Source organism: Larus michahellis, chromosome 14 (assembly GCF_964199755.1).
Source record: "Larus michahellis chromosome 14, bLarMic1.1, whole genome shotgun sequence".
Classification (NCBI taxonomy): Eukaryota; Metazoa; Chordata; class Aves; order Charadriiformes; family Laridae; genus Larus; species Larus michahellis.
Window position 1 is genome coordinate 7,784,578 of NC_133909.1, and position 17,808 is coordinate 7,802,385.

The 17,808-nt window shown below is 58.6% G+C and overlaps 1 protein-coding gene across 20 annotated transcripts in view; it reads left to right on the forward strand.

Moving 5' to 3' along the window:
* Window positions 1–1,617: 1,617 nt before the first annotated feature.
* CACNA1G (calcium voltage-gated channel subunit alpha1 G) overlaps window positions 1,618–17,808 on the forward strand; it is a 154,771-nt gene continuing 138,580 nt past the window's right edge. For all 20 annotated transcript variants that reach the window (XM_074608085.1, XM_074608089.1, XM_074608092.1 and 17 more), the window contains exon 1: window positions 1,618–2,335. In XM_074608085.1, the coding sequence (XP_074464186.1) occupies window positions 2,094–2,335 (242 nt within the window). In that variant the 5' untranslated portion in view covers window positions 1,618–2,093. The remainder of the gene's footprint in view (window positions 2,336–17,808) is intronic.

Below are 17,808 nucleotides of genomic sequence, written 5' to 3' on the forward strand. Positions count from 1 at the left end.
AAGAAATGGGAGTCCCCATCCTTAGCACCCGTGTTGCAGGCTCTCCGCTCACCTGGTGTCACACACTTCACATGCTGTCATGCTCGTGTCCCCCTGGGCTGCAGGAGGCTCTCCTGGTCATGCTGTGGGGCTTGCATCTCCTCCTCTGCCCGGACACCATCTCTCGCAGTTCTGCAGCAGAGCCCGGTTGGCCTTGAGGTTTTGCCAACAGCCGTGTGATTTGTCTCGGGCTGGACAGCACAGGCTGTGAATCCAAGATCGAGTGTGCTCCCAGGCCAGCAGGATTCAGCCCAGAGAAGGCATTTTGGGTCAGAGAAGAGCATCTTCCTATTGCTCTTGCAGGTGGTTTTGGGCTAGCTGCAGCTCTTGGGAAGGGGATGCTTTTATTTTTTTATATGTATATGATGGGGGGGGCTACCAGGGAAAGGTGAGAAAGCTATTTCTAAAGTGGCAAGGAATCTTAAGCGTTATGAAACAGGCCTTGGCTCAGCCTGTGGGGATGTTACGAGTGCTGCCTGCGGAAAATCCTTTACTCTGTTCCTGCTGAAAGGAGGTCTCTGGCTTGCGCTGTGGCTCGACTCCGTGTGCCGTGTCGTGTCCCGTCCCCCCCGCCCCAGCCCCGTGAGCCGTTTGCGGCGCGGTCCCCGCCGTCGGGGCCGGTTCCCGTCGCGGCCGGGAGTCGCACCGGCAGAGGGAGCTCCGGCCGCGTCCTCCGAGCAGGGGGGACCGGGGGCACTCGCTCTTCTTGGGGGGGTGGCGAGTCCCCTCTTCCCCCTCCGCCCTCGCTCGGGGCCCGGCTCCCCTGGGAGCTGCTGGCCGCAATCGTGCCCCCGCCCAGCCCGGAGGCGACCTGCTCCGGACGGGGTGGCCCCTCGCGGGGAGCCGGGGGCGGGGGGCACCCTGCGGTGACCCACATGCGCCGAGCCCAGCAGCACCGTCTCCGCTCGCAAACGGGTGGGGGACGTGGCGGGGGGAGGCCGCCGGGGGCCCTGCGGCAGGGCGAGGATCTCGGCGCAGCAGCGAGGAGCGGAGCCGCGGCGCTCGGGAGGGCGCCGAACGCCGGGCTACCGGGGGCTGCTGTTGGCGTGCGCCTCGCTCCCGGTACCGGCTCCTGCTGCCATCGCCACCTTGGCCCCGGTGAGCCTCGCCTGGGGCTCCTGCCCTCCCTCAGGAGGGGCCGAGCCGGGGCGGCCTCCCCCCGCCCCATCACCTCCTCCCCCCGCCCCATCTCCCCCCATTGCCGCTCGCCGGCTTCCCCCTCTCCCGGTGCTGCAGTGGGTCCCACCGGGGTCTGCCTCCGTCTAACGCAGCGCTCCCCCCCCCTCTACCCCACCCCCGCCACCATCGCTCGGCGCTGCAGGTCCCCCCCCCGCCCTCCATCATCAACCCCCCCCACCACCCCCCCCAGGGCGGGGGGTGACCGGGCCCGACCTCCAGCCGGGCAGCGCCGGGAGGGTGCGCCCCGTCCAGCCCCGCCGGGGCACCGCGCTGGCCGTCCAGCTGTGCTGCCGGGACGGACATCCGCCGCAGCCAATGGGGAGGCGCGGAGGGGCCGGGGGCGAGCCCCCATTGGCGGCCAGGGGAGGAGGAGCCGGGACTTGAAGTTGGAGTGAGGGATCCAGCTGTGCGGAGCGCTCGGCTCGGCGCGGCCGCCCGCGGGAGCATCCTCCGCCGCCCGTCCCCGGGCAGCACGCCCCCCCCCCGCCCCTCCCCGCCCCGGGCAGATGTTGGGGTGCGGAGGGGGCAGGCAGAGGTGGTAGGGCGGCCCGCCCCCGCGGGTGGGGGGCCAGCACCGGCAGCGGGGGCCGCCCCGCCGCCTCCTCCCTGCCCGCGGCTCGCCCGGCTCGGGCCCCCGGAGGCTACGGCGAGGAGGAGCTACGGAGCCCGCAGACGGCAGGGCAGGGCGAGGGGGGCGGCCCGGCCCTGGCCCCGGTGGGGGGCGAGGCAGCGGCTCGCCCGGCCATGCCACCCCGGCGCTGAAGCCGCCCCGCCGCAGCCCCCAGCCCCCCGGCCCCGCCATGGCCGCGCCCCTCTAGGCGCCCCCCGGCTCGCCCCGCGTCGCCCCGGCTCCCCCCGGGGCCGCCGGCCGGAGGATGGAAGAGGATGGACCGCGAGCGGCCGAGGAGGAGCCGGAACCGGGCAGAGCAAAGACTTTCATCCGCCTTAATGACCTGTCCGGGGCCGGGGGCCGCCCGGGGCCGGGGGACAGGGAGGCGGGCAGCGGCGACTCGGAGGCGGAGGCGCTGCCCTACCCGGCGCTGGCTCCCGTCGTCTTCTTCTACCTGAGCCAGGAGAGCCGGCCGCGGAGCTGGTGCCTCCGGCTGGTCTGTAACCCGTATCCTTTGCAGGTGCCGGCGGCGAGGTAAGCCCCGCGGCCCCCCCCCCCTCCTCCCACCCCCGGAGCGGCGGGCAGGGCGGGGGGCGCCTCCCGGCTGGAGCCCGCCGGGTGATGGGGACAGATTGGGAGGACCCGTCACCTTCTGTCCTCAGGGTGGTGGTGGTGGGGGGCACTCGAGTGGTGCTCGGCCGGGAAGTTTTGCGGGCTGTTGCGGGGGGCTCGGTGCTCCCCCCCGGGGTGCGGGGCCGGGGCTGCCCTGCCGCGATGCCCCGGCTCCCGCGGGCTCTGCCACGCTGCTCCACGGCCTTTCCTCCCCCGGGGATCGGCCGGTGTCCCTGCTCCCCCCGGCACACCGAGGGACCCTAACCCCACTCTGCCCCCCTTGCGGAACTGTTCTTCCTCCCTGATCCCGTTTTTTGCCCATTTTAGCCTCCCCGGTCCCTTCCCAGAGAGTTTTAAGGTGGGCGCAATCTGCGGGGAGGCAGTGGTGCTGGGGGGAATTGTGTTGATTTGCTGCCTGGTTCCAGGGTCCCGAAATAATTCACGGTGTGTGAGGCCGGCTGAAGGGCCCGCTCTCTGCAGTCCCCTTGGGGATGCTCCTTGCCAGGAGGGGTGCAGGCAAGGCAGGGATCACGGTCCCCGGGGCAGGCATTGGCCCAAGGGCTGCTGCTCGCCAGGTCCTGGGGTGAGCCGTGACCCCGCAAAGGCGTCTGGTCTCCTTCCAGACTCCCTGTCTGCTCCGGCACAGGCTCTGTGTCCAAGCCGCTTGAGTCAAGTTTAAGCTTTCAAAAGAAGGGGGGGGGGGGAGGAATAAAAGAAATAGAAAAGACAATAGAAAAATTGTTTCTTGCCACGGTTTCAGTGTCTTCAAAGCCTCCCTTGGAGTTGAGTTGCAACCAGCACACGGTTTGTAGCATCGCAAGTGTTTTACCATCCCTGAACTCCGGTTCCATTTATTATTTGCAGAAACAAAAAACCCGAAATGAAATAAAGCGAAGCGATGTGGCTTCCAGCAGGGGCTGGTGTGGGAGAGGCAGCCGCTGCCCGGTGGAATGGGAAGTTGCCGGCTCCGCGCCGCTCTGCCTGTGCAAAAGGCAGGCGAGGACGTATGGGCAGCAAACCCACATCTGGAGCGGGAGAGGCTGTGCGGTAGCGGGGAGGACATGTTACATGGTATAGAGTGCCAGAATATCCTCCGCGAGTCCTCCTCCGCTCCTGGTGTGCGGGAACTGTTAGGAATTGCATCTCGGCTGAGGTCAGCGTGCCCGGGAAGAACGGCGAGGGTCTGCCAGAGTTGTGAATATTGTTTTACTTGAGCTTCAGCAATAATTTAGCTGATAAACCGGCTGCCTTCTTCCCTAAAATGTCCCCCAGGAGGGGAAAAACAAGGTTTCTCTTCCCAGTCATGACTACTCCCAGCAGTTTCCCCCCCCAAATCTTTCACACCAGCTAAGCAATTCAAAGTAGCGTTTATTTAAGCATCTTAGGAAATCTTGCAACTTTGTGAAGCCTTCTGTTTTGGGAAGAAATATAAATGACAGCCTGCAAGTCAGTGTGTTCTTCTTGCCTACTGTAACTAACGTTATTTATGATTGCTGATTTAAATATATTTTCAAGTCTCTCTTTTTTTTTTTTTTTTTTTCCCCCCTTTCCTTCCTAATGATGCTGTTTTGAAGCAGGTGTTAACACCTGCATGGTTTTAGTTGTTGTCAGGAAAATCCCCCACCCCAATAATGGCTTGAGATCGATTTTCTCCTTTGTGGCTGCAAATACAAGCAGATTAACTTTTGTCCTTGGAAAATCAGTGGTATTGTGGGCACCTGCGAGCAGGGGACGGGCATTAGGTGCAGCCCCGCAAGCTGGGATTTTCCTTGTTGCTGATTTTTTTTTTCCCTCATCACGGGCAGGGAAAGGCGCTTGCTGGGGGCAACGGGGGACGATGCTGCGGGTCTCGGAGTCATGCGTCAGCGTGCGGCTGTTTGTTTTCAGGGTCGCTGACCCAGAATTGGGGGAGTTTCTTTAAAAACAACACCAAAAAGGCGGTTCAGCCGGCGGATGAGAGGAAGGCAGTGGCTGGACCCATGCTGTGTCCCGTCGCTCGCCGGGCCATTAAGCAGAGCAGCATCTTCCTCGTCCCTTTGGCTCTCTGCAGCCTGAGTGCTGTTGCTTGTTTGTATTTATTACTTTTGTTTTTTCCCCTTTGGCGTGGTGGGACAGAAAAGTGGCTCTTCTCGGGCTGTAGTCTTCTAGGAATCGTGTCTGGGTGCTGAAAATGTATAATCACATCACTGGAAAGTCTTTGTTGCCACCAGCTGCCCTGGAGAGGGGTGCCAGCACTTGGCTGGAGAATCCTGCCCCAGCCCTGGGGGATTTGGGGCTTTTGTTGGCTTCTGCCAGTCTCATGGGTGATTTTTTTTTTTTTTTTTTTTTTTTACCTTTCCATGGGTGAGGCTGGCTGCCTGTGCAGAAATGGGATGGGAGAGCTCCCGTTTGAGCCGTGCCCGTGGAGATGCACGGCTTGCGGGCTCGGCAAAGTGGGTTTGCGGTGCGCTAACCTGGCTGATAAACTTTGCTGTCGAGGGGCTGCCGGGAGGAGACGCTGGAGCTGTTCCTGCACCCGCCAAGGGCAGCTCCTGCCGCCGGGATGCAGCGGGAGCTCCTGGGATGCTGCTCTCCAGCCTTCTCCAAGGAGCCCGTGTCACTGGGATGCGGGGTTAGGAGGAGGGAGATGGTTGATGTGCCGAGTGTCCAGCAAGGATGCAAAATCCTGCGGAGATGATTTGTTGGGCTCTTATAGTGTTTCCATTCAGAGCATCCTCTGCCTGGGCCAGGGGGGTTTGTCCCTTGCTGTCTGGAGCAGAGATGGGGAGACCTGTGCTGCTCTCCTGCTCCTCCTCTCCCTGAGGGCTAGAAAGGGATCGTGAAGTTTGTCCTGATCCAGAAAACACTCCAGAGCCTCAAATTGTGGGGGTTTAACCCTAAAACTGTATCAGCCCGGCCAAGCTGTTCTCCCTCTCTGCTCCGCCGTGATCTTTGAGCAAAAACCTCTCTGGGTGCTGGGAGGACCACCGGGGGATGAGCCTGGTTTCCCACGCGCGCTTTCCCAGTGGCTCTGGGACGAAAGGCTCTGCCCCGGGTGAGGATCGCCTGGGTCAACAGGGAAGGAGCAGGGACGTGGGTGGGACATGTTTAATGGTGACGGCGCTGGATTGCCGGGCTGGGAAGGGCTGTGGTGACAGGCGGGGTGTCCTGGTGTGCGCGCTGGCGAGGCCGAGCAGGGAGAAGCGTCTGTCTCTGGGGGGGAGAAAAGAGGCGACAAGCTGGTTACTTGACTTTCACTTATAAAATAAAAGCACGGTGAAGGCTGGGAGGATGAAAGGCTGTAGCAGGGTCCGCGCCAGGCCGCTCCTCTGATCAGAGACAAGAAACGGGGCTATTTCTTGAGAGTCGTGGAGTGATTGAAGAGCGGGGATGGAGAAAGTGGGGAGGATGCTACTGCTTGGTGTTAAGAGCTCTGAATAGGAAAATAGCAGTGTAACTGAAAGGGCCTGTGATCTCTATTGTAGTACTGAAATCTGCCTCTTCCCCCGCACGCTGTCTGCGGAGCTGCCTGGTGAGCAGCGCACCGGTGACGGAGGGGATGAAAAAAGCAGCTGAAAGGTGCCATTCTGGGGAGATGCCCCCAAATTGGTTGAAATCCCATCTTTTCCTCCTGGTTCGGAGGATAAAGGGCAGCTCTGGGAATGCCCGCGCTGGGGAGGGGAGGTTTGGGTGGCACTGGGAGGGAGCGCTCCTGTCTTGCCTGGCCGCTCTGGTGCAGGGTCCCTGGGATTTGGGTTTTGAAAATGGCTTTTGGAAAGAAACACATCTTGATACGGTCACGGCAACCGGCCCTGCCTTCGGTCGGCCATAAAACCCAGAGGGCTCTTCCAGCAGCCACCTTGCACGGCTCCGCTCGCTTGTCGTTAGCAGGAGGTGGATGATCAAAGGCTCCATCCCGGGGAGCTGCTGGGTGCCCCCAGCTCCCCCTGGAAGTCAGTGGAGCTGCAGATGGCCGGTAGCCTCCAGGAGCCGGCCTGGAGCCCTCGGGGCTTCACGCCAAGACATAGCTGAGGTCTGCGCTGGGCTGGCTGGTGGGATGGCTGGAGCTGCCATGCCAGGGCTCGGCACATGGCGGAAGGTCAGCCCTCGCCTGCTGAGCTCGCCCCAAGTCCTGTGGGTCTGTGTGCCAGCACCGCTCCACATCGGCACCACTCCGCGTCGGCTTGGCCGGATCTGGCTCTCCTGGAGGGGCACGGAGTATCTGGCTGCACTGGAACAAGGAGCCTCCTGCGTGGTGGGGACGAGGACCGAACCCCCCGAGCTGTGCTGCGGTTTGGGCTCCCCAACCCCCGGGGGTGCCTCCCGAAGGGCTCCCTCCCGGGGGGATGGCAGCAGTGCGGCCACGGGGCGAGCGGAGCCCCCGGCACCTCGGTGGGGGCTCGGGGTCCGTGCCCCCTCCTCGGCTGTGCCAGCTCGCGGGGAGAGCCAGGTGCTGCATGCGCTGCTGCTTGAAGGGTTCAGCTGTAGCACAGGGTTACAAATATAACTTTTTTCGTATCGAAAGGGTGTGTGCTGAGGGGAGAGCACACGTAGTGTCCTTTAGAATTCAGTGCATCTGTTTGGCGTCACTTTTGGGTTTAACAAAGGAAAGTGCTTCGTTTTGGGAGGCTGGACCTGAAAGGGGTCTTGTTTTGATTTAAAAACCTGGCAAAGGAGTCAGAATCCGTTTGCTTCACCTGCATCTGATCCGTCCCAGGGCACCTGGACTTGTTTCTCTCCCATGACCTGGTTCACCGTCTGGCACTTCCCGTCCCTCCCTGGGCAGCGGGAAATGCTCCTGCTGCGGCCGAGCCTTGGCCGGCTCCGTGCCTCTTCCCCAGCTCCTTGCGGGGAGATGAGAAACACGACTTGCCAGGCTGTGGGGGGCTCCTGCCGCCCCTCGGATCCCGCCCCGTCCCGGCCAGGATGGAGCATCCTGCTGCTCCCCAGGGCAGGTGCTGGCACATCCCTGGGCTCACGCCGGCTCCCGTGCGAGGATCCTGGCGAGAAGCAGGACCCATCGCCTTTTAGCAAGGGCAGGAGGAAGGTGGGGTGGTTATTTCCCTCCTCCCAGGGGAAAAATAACTGCAAATCCTTTGGGAGCGAGCTCCATGAGAGCGGTGGGTGGTGTTCACCTCCCGGAGCTGGGCATCCATCCCAGCAGAGCCAGGAGCCGGTCGATCCTAATCTAGGTAATGCACCGCATCTCACCGGGGATCTCTGGACCCATCCATCGCCCGGCCCCGCCGGCAGCCGGGCGCTTCCTTTGCTCCCTCCTCTCGTGTGTGTTTTTTAAGGAGATTCTTCTGTGAATTCCCTCTTCCAGGCTGTTGTGTCACATCTGGAAGTTTGTGTAGGAGTTTATCCAAGCGCTGGAGTACAGCACGCAGCTTTTTCTCATTTAAAAATCATAGGCTGGCATTTTGAAGCAGGCTGGTTGGGGGGGGAGGTGGGGGGGAAGGGGAGAGGGAAGCTGTCTGCCAAAAAGGAGACTGGAGCAGAGGAACCGTAATGACTTCCAGAAGTTTTCTTTCTTTCTTCCTTTCTTGCTTTCCCTCCCTCTCTCCCGGCGCGCAGACAAAAGGCTCGGCCTCATGCAGTTCATGGTTATGTCATCCCGGCGCGGGGAGCCCCGGTCGGGAGGGGTGGCCCCGTCCTGCCCGGGGACCCCGCTCTCCTCGGGGACACCTCTGCTTCGGCTCCTTGTAGGAAATCCGGAACAAGGACTCCCAGGCGGGGGCCGTCTCCAGAGACCTGCTTTTCATTTGGGGCCAGGAGCCGAGGCTGGGAGGGGACCAGCCTCTTCCCACCCCCTCGAGCCCAGCACTGGGGGGCTCAGCCGGGCAGGCGGGAATTCGGGATGTGGCCGGACCACCCCAGCCACCGCTCATCCATGGGGTCAATGGGTCTCCCGGCCGATCTGGGTCTCCCAGCCGATCCGGGCAGACTCGCTGCTCTTGACTCGGTCGGTTTTCGTGCTCTCTCCCCCGTTCAGTAGCGCCGGGTGTTAGAGCCGGTCTGGAAATGCCCAGGATTTTATGATGCATAGAAAACTTTCTGCTTTCTTCTCCCCCCACACCCCCTGCAGATGTTTTGGCGTGCTGAAAAATGCTTCTTTCCCATTTTTACTTTAAACTGTTTCACTTTTTTTTTTTTTTCCCCTCCACTGTGCAGAAAAGACCAAGTTTTTCATTGCCCCAAGTTCCCTGCCCAGGTCTCGGCTCTCCTTTTTATTTTTTCTACTGTTTTGCTGGAAGGGAGCAAAACCTTTGGCCAAAATGAACCTCCCCTGATGGCTCTTTTTTTTTTTTTCTTTTTTTTTTTTTCATTTGGATCGTGAAATCAGTTTTCCTTGGAAGAGGAGCACCGGGGAGCCTTTGCCCCCGGCGGCTTTGCTGGCCGCTGCCGATGGGGAGGAGGGTCCGGGGGCGCGGGGCCGTCTGCGGGGAACCGGGGAAGGAGCATCCGGAGTCAGGTTGGGAGGGCTTTGAAGCTTTGCTGTGGTTTGGAGGGGGTTGAATTTCCTCGTTAATTAGGAGGCCTAAGTGTTTCTGGGTTTGTTACGAGGCCAGATCGTGGCTTTCCCTTCCCCGGCGCCTTGGCTCTCGGCTGAGCGACCTAGATGTGAAATATTCCCTTTGGTTGGTGATGCACGAGGAGGTTTCCCCCAACCTGGGTTTGTCTGGCTTTGGCTTTCGCCAGCCTTGGCCTCTCACCCAGGAATCTGGCTAAGAAATGAGGAGGGGGAAAAAAAAAAAAAAAGGAAATTCTCATGGTTTTATATAACGGAGTGAGTAACGACCGATCGTGCTTTGGGATGCTCTCACATCTGCTTCCTACCAAAGCCCCAGCAAAGAGGCTTCGAGCAGATGGAAAAAGCGCATATTTCAGCCTGAACATTGGCTGAGGGAAAACTTTTCGGGCTCGATCTCCGCCATGCTCTGCCATGGCGCTTGGTTACCGCCTGCCGGGAAAGGGGCTGCCGGGGTGCCAGGAGCGGCACCGTGCGCCCGAGGTGCGGCACGGCCCGGCAGGTCCCACGTGTGTGGGACCGGGACGTGCCCGTGATTCAACCCTCAGAAGTTCACCGGTTAGTCACAAGTGGATGGAAATTATCTATCGGTTTGGCTCCGGTGCCTGAAACGTGGTTTTGGTCGGGATTTTTAACGTGTTTCCTAGGCGGAAGGGACTGGCTGTTGTTTGGATTTGGGTTTTTTTGTTTTTTTTTTTTCATTGCTTGTGACCTCCCTGCTTTCTCTCTCCCTCTGTCGGGATGCAAAACCCTGGAGTGAGGGCAGGAGGGGGCTGAAAATGGGAACAAAATGCTAAAGCAGGTGATGGGCGAGAGCTGGTGGGAGCTTGGCGCAGACAAGCTTATAATGAAAAGGGGATTTATTTACTGTAATCCATACGCTAGCCCCACGCTTACCGGGTTCCTGATGCAAAGCATCCTTATATATTTACCTCTAATTTGGGTCTCTTCCAAGAGATTTTCCCCAGTGCGTCCCCCGAACTGGCCTTGAGATGCTCCCTCACCCCGGGGCTGAAGGCAAACCTGCAGCCGGCGGAGCTGAGCGAGGGGATTCACGGGGATTCACGCACCTTGGCAGCCCGACTCCCCCCCTGGGGTGGGGGGTGGTTTATGCCTTCAGGATTTCCTGTGATTCATAATTTAATCAGGTCAGGTTTAGCGCTCACTCCTCCTAAGGCGTTATTGACTGCCTCGCCTCTGCGTGCTCCCGAGATGCTGGTGGCCCCAGCAGCCCAAGGCAGAGCCCTCCCCTGCCCAGATGGCGAATGGGACTTGTTAATGATTTGTTAATTCAATTAGAAAGCGCTCGTTAACCCATGGCGAGGCTGAAGCTCCCTTCTGGAGGGCAGGGCTCGCCCCCATGCCTGCGACTCCCTCTGCCAAAACATTTATTTGGTGTTAAGCTGCCAGCCACGCTATGCAAATATAGATGTTAATCATGAATAAGGTTCATTTTTAGCTCTGGGTTGAGACTAGACTAGGGAAAAAGCCGGCTCCGGGGGGTGGCGGGGAGCACTGCCTTCGGGGGGGGCACAGCCCCGTGGGCCGGATCCTGCTGGTGGGGGGGAGTGCATGTCTCTGCTCCCACTCAGCCCCGGGGTCCGTAGGAATAAAACGTTCCTTCTGCTGTGGGTTGAATAAGGCTTTCAAGTGCATTTGATGGGCTGCGCTTTAACCAGCCTCCGCAGCAGCGTTAGCTGCTAATAGCATGGAGCACGGGTCCGGGCTGGTGGTCTCCCTGCCTGTGTCGGATGCCGAGTATCTTTAATTCGGGATCCATTGTATCTAGATAGCCTGGCTGTAGCGATTCTACCTTAACGGGAGAAACCAGAAACCCCAGTAATGATAAATAACGGGGCCTGGATGCTCCGTTGAATTAATGCTTATTTGGGCAGACAGGGAGGAGAGGAATTAAATTAATATCTGACTTGTAACTGCTACTGTATGTGGTTATTGACTTATCTTGCTTTGGAGGACCATAAATATGTCTCAGGATATACCCCCGAGACCATAATCTGCTCGGGGTCACAGTGCAGGTCTGTCTCTGATGCTCCTTCAGAGACTCATCCTGACTTCTGAGGTCAAAAATCCAAATTCCTCTGACAAAGGACCCGGCCACGTGCGGAGGGGAATGTGTTTGCACTTTGCTGGGAGCGTACGGCATAAATCTTGAAGGCCTCTGCCTCGCATAAATCGCTTTATTGTTTGTAATCCTCAGGCCGGCTCGGCGCTGGAGGGCGCGGAGCCCGATTCCGCTCGGGGGAGAGGCGCGGGTGAAGCTCCTCGGCTCCGGAGTTGGGATGGATCACAGCTGCAGCCTCGTGCTCTCGTCCACTCCCTTTTTCCCCCTATGCCTGGGATTTTGTCCCCCTGTGGCAGTTGTTTGGGGGTTGAGGATGGCTTGGTGAGATAACGGGGTCTCAGCTGATATACCCAACCCCCTGGGCCAGGGCTATCTGTGAGCATGGGGAGAGGAATGAGATCTTCCCTTTCAGAAATGAGATCAACCCTGTGCGGATGCTCCGGTTTGGATGACCCGCTGGATGCGATGGCGAGCCGTGGTACCCCAGCAATGCCGCTGTGGGGCTAGCACAGGGCTTTTCGTGGCTCAGCATGCCCCGTGCCCGGGTGGGTGGGCTTCTTGGTGTCCTGGGCCTGTTGTACCCACACGTATGTGGGGGCACATGGGGTCAGCAGCTTGCGAAACTCATGGTTTGGGGAAGGCGTGGGGCAGGACGAGGTGTCGTGGTCCCCTTGCGAGGCTGGAGCCGGTGCTGGGACATCCCTGGGCGGCTGAGCCATGGCAGTCTGTCCTTCCTCTAGCTAAGGCAGACGTTTCCTTCCCACCTCTTGGGCTCCGTTTCGCGTAGGGGATATCTCACTGCCTTCTTGACTCTCCTTACGGCGGTGCGCGTTGACCCCGTTCTCCGGCACAGCCCACGTTAGAGAAGTCCCTGGGCCAGGAGAGCAGTGCTCGGAGCCACCCCTGCTCTTGGCCCATTGCTCCGGGCCCTGGTGTGTCCCCTCGCCTGGGTGAGGCATTGCTACGGGGAGGGTATTTGGTCGGATGCTTCTGTTTTACCCTGCCAGCCCATCCCTTAGGATGGAGCACGTCGTGTCCCCTCCCGCAGTCCCTTCCCTGGGCTCTCCCCGTCCCCTCCAGCCACCGCGGGAGGAGTTTCCACCACTGTGGGTAAATCAAAGCCCCTTCTTCTTCATAAACTGCTCGTGGCAGCAGCACAGGGGAATCCTGTCTTTTTACCAGGCTGGAAAACAGCGGAGGAGCCCGAGGCCAGTGCGGGGTACCTACAGCAGGGGTGGAGACGCATCTTCCTTCGTCTCAGTAAATGGGCTCTGGCTCCTCCAGCAGCGGATGTTCGTATCTCGCAGCTGGGTTTTGGGCTTGGCTTTTTGCTGGGTTTTGTTTTCTCTTTTCTCGTAGCCCCGTGAAACCGGGCTGTCGCGGCTCCGGGAGCGCAGAGGGCTGGACAAGTGGCGGTAAAGCTGCAAATCTGGTGGTGAATCGGGGGACAAAAGGATGCACCGAAAGCACTTTGTTGTGCCTCCTCCCCTCCCCCAAATCCCCTCCTTTCATCTGCTGAATACCTTGATTTTTCCACTTCTGATTTTCTTTTTTAAATTTTTTTTTTTACTATTGCCTGGGTTTTGCATCGGGGGCAGGATGGAGGTTGCGGGGGGGGTGTGTGTGTGTGCGCGCGCGATGAAGCTATTCGAGGAGTTGTGATCTCTGCATTTCATTTTGCAGTTCAGCTGGAAAGATCTCGTTTCCAAATACACCCACACACAGGCACAGCAAGAGAGAAAGCAGGCGAGGGAGCTGCTCAGGGGGGATGGGGAGGGCCGGGGGGGTCCGGGGCACTCGGGAGCCTTTTCCCTGCGTTTGGCGCATCCTATTTGGAGTGGTCCCCAGCCTTTATCTGGGGACAGGAGGTGATACCCTCGGTCTCAACCCTGTATCTCAAGGCCATGTGGGTGCTTGGCTGTACCCATGGGTGCCTGGCTGCTTTACTCCGGAGCAAAAAGGGGGGGTCCCTGAGCAGAGCCCTTGCCCTGAGTGTGGCAGCGGCCCTGGGAGCATCCAGGGGACTCCAGGGCAGCTGTAGGGTTGCACACTGTGTGTGTGTGCGTGCATACCTATACACATACCCACCGTGGGCTGAGCACAGCCCGGAGCATGGCAGTGGGTGGTGAGACCTGCTTTTGCAATGGAAGAAGAGTAGAGGTACGGAAAGGAGTCACAAATATCCTTTCCCAGTGCTCTTCAAGCCAAAGTCGTCTTGTTTCTGAAGATCAGTTGGTGCTGGAGTGGCTCTTTTAGCCTGTAACTCCTCATCTGCACCCTCTCCCCCACAGCGCGCTCCTTGCCAGCCCAGGTCCTGGCTCCGTTCTTGGCTTCCAGAGGAGCTGATGGTGGTGTGGATGCATCCCCCAGCGCTGGGAGGGATGAGGTGGGCGGAAAGCAGATAAACCTTCATCCTGGTGGGTATCTGGGAGTGCAGGAACAGGTAAAGGCGAGGGGCTGGCTGAGACGCCAAGCGGACGGGGACTTGGTGGTGGTGGTGGCAAGTTTTGGAGAGACACCTCAGCCTGCCCGGGCTGCAAGCCGACAGCGGGCTCGCCTCTACGGAAGCGTGCCATAGGCTTGTGGGGGCACCTGCCTGAGCCCCCGCGTCTGGGACCTTCCCCTGGTTTGGGGTTGCGGAGCAGCCCGGGGAGCCGGGTTCACCGTGCTGGGGTGTGTGTGGGAACGCCCCCTCTTGCAGGGTCCTGCCACAGGTGCCTGTGTGTCCCCCGTGTCCCCTCGGGGTCCCATGGGTGGATGCTGGTGGCTCGTGTCTCAGCTTGGTGCCCCCCCCACCCCGACCCCGAGTCCTCCCACCATCCCTCCGGGGTCGGCGCGTGATTTTTTCCATCGCTCCGAGGAGGCTGAGCTCATACAACAATATTCCCCGGGCCAACACCGCTCCTTTTTGAAGTTCCTTGTTTTTGGTATTCCTCAAACTTTGTATCCTCAGGCACGAAACACAACACCACTTGGCACCGGAGGCTTTTCTCCGAGGCTGCGGCTTTGGTTATCCCCAGCATCTCGCTGCCTTGGTGAAACCGCTGCCCCATCCCCGAGCTGCTGGCGGATGCCGTCCCCTCCCAAACTCACCGCAAGTCTCAAATGGTGGTAAAATGTGCTTCTACGGCCACCTCAGCACGCCACAGCGTGCCGCCTGGGCTGGCAGAGCGGAAAAGTGGCCACTGGAGCATGCTCCCGGCAGTGTTTGTCTTAGCCGGGGGCCACGGCCGGAGCCAGGGCTCTGCCAAGCAGTGAAAATGCCGGAGCAGTGAGTTTATCCCATGGTGTTTGATTTGTGGTCACGGTGGAAGCCGGGTCAGGAGTAAATGTGGAGGATGCGGCAGAAAAAAAAGCAAATTCGAGACGGTCACAAAAACATCTTGTGGTGCTAGAAGTTGGGATTTTCTTTTTTTATTTTTTTTTTTTTCCTCCCCCCGCCGCTGGCCGCACTGGCTGCGAGGTGAAGTTTATGGGAGAAATAGCAGTGGTTCCGGGAAATATTTTGCCTAGCTCGTATTGTTGAATTTTATTCTCTCTTTCTGGCAGCAGATGAAGGAAACGGGAACACAAACAGCTTGGCCGGTGGGTTGTTGGTCCAGAAATCAGCCTGACCGGCAAGAGGCTGCTTTGGCGGGGAGAGAAAATACTCGAAAGCGGATGGGGCTTTCATTGCTGTCGTTCCTCTCTCTTTCCATCCCCGCTCCCGGCCGGCTCTTAGAGTGCTATTAAACAAGGGGTGAATGCATCTGAAGGCAGAGACACTTAAGGCAAAGATGTGCAGTGATGCTCCTGGCCTCCCATGCATTTCTCGCTGATTAAAATCTTAAATTCTTTCATTTTTGACAAGATTTGGGGTTTCTGTGCCGAGCTCGGAGAGTCTCTATGGCAACAACAAAAGGCAACTTTTATCCCTAACCCTTTTTTTTTTTTTTTATTTTTTTTTTTTGCAGAGGATGGGTGCACGATGCTGGGGCACCGATAACTGTTTGAACCCCCCCTTAATATTTGGGGTAGCGCGTGCTGGGAGAGGGGTGGGACCGGTTAAACTGAAATCCAGAGTGGCTTTGTGCCTATGAAGCCAAGGGCTGGGACCCGGCTGGGACCTCTCCCCTCTGCCAAGAAAGGTATTTTTTGACTGCGAGAGAGATTGGGATCGCATCCCTCCCCGCGTCCCTCCCGTACCAAGGCTGGGAGTTTCCCGCTTGGGTTTGTCACATCCAGAGGAGTTCGGAGCTGTTCTCGGAGCGCGATTGCGGCAGCGTTTCAAAGCGCAATTAAAACCTTAACCTTTCAGGAAAAGTCTTGCAGCCTGTAATAGAAAGGAAACCAGCTGGGCTAGATTGAAACATAATAGGTTTGGGGAGTAATTTTTAAACTCCTATACTGTAGGTCTTTCTAGAAAGATACTATACAATTTAATAATGTGTTATATTCCTATATGTTATATTTAAATCATCCTATAGTATTGTGTAGGAGGAATCTAATTTTCCACTACGGGGTAATATACCTTTCTATAGGTTTTCAGTTGTGGGGTTTTTTTTTGTCCAGTGGAGTTAAGTGAAAAATTATATCCTTCCTAGAAAATCCAACAAAATGATGAGAAAATAATACCTTTAATTTATTTAATAAAGCATGTAAGTATTTTCCATAGGGGCTTATATGGCGGCATAAAAACCCACTTTGAGCTTGTTGGGGGAGTGGTTTGCGATCGGATAGAGATGGGTTCAGATGTGATCCTGGCCGGGCAGCACAGGAGCTCTGCAGTGGGGGCCTGGGCTTGTCTAAAGGGAGGGAAAAATAAAAAGAAATAAAAGCTACAACTTTCTTCATCACTCTTTCCCCTCCTGGAGTGCAATTAGAGAGAAGACGGAGCGGCAGGTTCAGGGCTGTCATCTGAGCCGGGCTGTGAAGCCGCACTCGGGAGATGCTGGGAGTGGGATGAGGCTGGGAGTCCTGGGGGCTGGTAGCCCAGGTGTCTGCAGGGGCTGGAGACGGGAGCGAGGAGGTCTCCGCGCTCAGAGGAACGGGCTTTGGAACCAGCAGGCAGGGGCTGTACTGCGCCGTGTGGCTGTTTTGCAGCAGGCTGAGGAAGGCAGGAGGAGGAGGAGGGAGGGAAGGGCTGAAAATCTGGCCGTGGAGATGTCAGATGCTGCGCTGGTCCTTAGGGAGTGACCGAGCACCTCCGTGGTCTCGGGTGGTTCCTCGGGAGCCTGCTCTGCTCCGCACCTTCTTCAGGGTCGGACTCACTCACATTGCCGGCATGGCTGGAGCCGCACAAACCACGTGCGGGGGTAAACCAAAAATCTGTCACCCCCCAGCAAAGCAGGGCATCTAATTCCAGAAACCCTAGCCACAGGATCTGATTTTTTAAATTTTTTTTTTTTAAGCTTCAGTTCCCCATGTGGAAGTCCAGGTTACTGCTGTCCGCAGGACCTTGGGGCGGACGATGCTCTTATGTTTGTTTTGCGGCGCTGCCTGGTCCGTAAGGGCTGAGTCCGTGTGTTTCTGCCTGGTGGCGCGTGGTTGTGGCCATACAGTCATCCCCGAAGCGGGGCAAAGGTGTATCCTCCCTGCTGTGCCGATGGGAGGTGTAAGGGGGTTCAGAGGGCAGATGGTGACTGGGCCATTCGGCGTCTCCACCTCGTGTGCTGAGGGTTAGGGTCTCTGCCAACTGTAACCCCACCAATAAATCCCCCTTTCTGGGGTGCTCTGCTCAGGTATGAGTAAGTCGCCCCACAGGCTGGGGCACGCGGTGGCCTGGGGGGTGACGTAGCCCTCTGTGGGGAAAACGTGGGGCTGGGCTCTCTCTTTATCCCAGCTCGGACATGCCCATCACCGCGGTCTCAGGGACCTGCCCGATCCTGGGGACAGTCACGGCCAGGTCCCCACCAGCCTCCCACGGAGCTGGTGGGACCCCAGAGAGAGGCGCAGGGGAAGCTGGTGGCCCTGGTCTTTTGAGGTCCCCAGAGGACAAGCGCCTTTTAATAGCCATGGCAACTAATAAGCCCTGCGTGGTGACATCCCCGCCGTCTCCATGGTAACGGGCCGAACATCACATAGCAACATGTGCCTCACGTACCCATGGAAACGGGCCGGGTAGTTTTTTAGCATCGCTGTGTTAAATCTCCGCTCTGGGGGGGGTGGGGTGGGGGGGTTTATCCCGAGGTGAACCCACCGCTGTAGGGTGGGGGGGGGGGACCTGGGAGGGGCTGCAGGATGCCGGGGGCTTTGCGGGAATCGGGCTTGGAACGTGACCCGGGGGTGCAGCCCAGCGGGATGTTCCCAGGCTGATGAAGACGGGGACCGTGCGTGCTGCCCGGGTTTCTGTTTGTTTATTTTTATTTATTTATTTTTTTCCCTTTTTCTCACGAGGGCACCAGGTCTTGGGGAAAAATGATTTGAATTAATCGTCCGACGGGCTGTTTGGTTGCTGAAGGGGGAGAGAAAGAAGAGGTGCTGGGGGCTGGAGGGCTGGAAACTACCTCGCCGCAGGCAACGTGGTTTCACAGTAGGATATTTCCAGGCACCCGCAGGCTGGTTTTCCTCGCTGTGTCCGGGGTCACCTCGTCCTCAGCCTCCCAGGCTGGGGGTTTCCAAGCTGCTAAAATAAGGTGTAGAGGCTGGGAATGTCGCTCCTCGATGGGCAGCATCCAGCAAGGAGGAGGCAGCGGGACGTGCACCGGCTCCCCGCGCAGCCCCGCCATGGCTTGCTCAGCGCCTCGTTAACTAGCCCCAGCTGTTACGGGTTAATTAGGATTTGTAGCTGTCGGG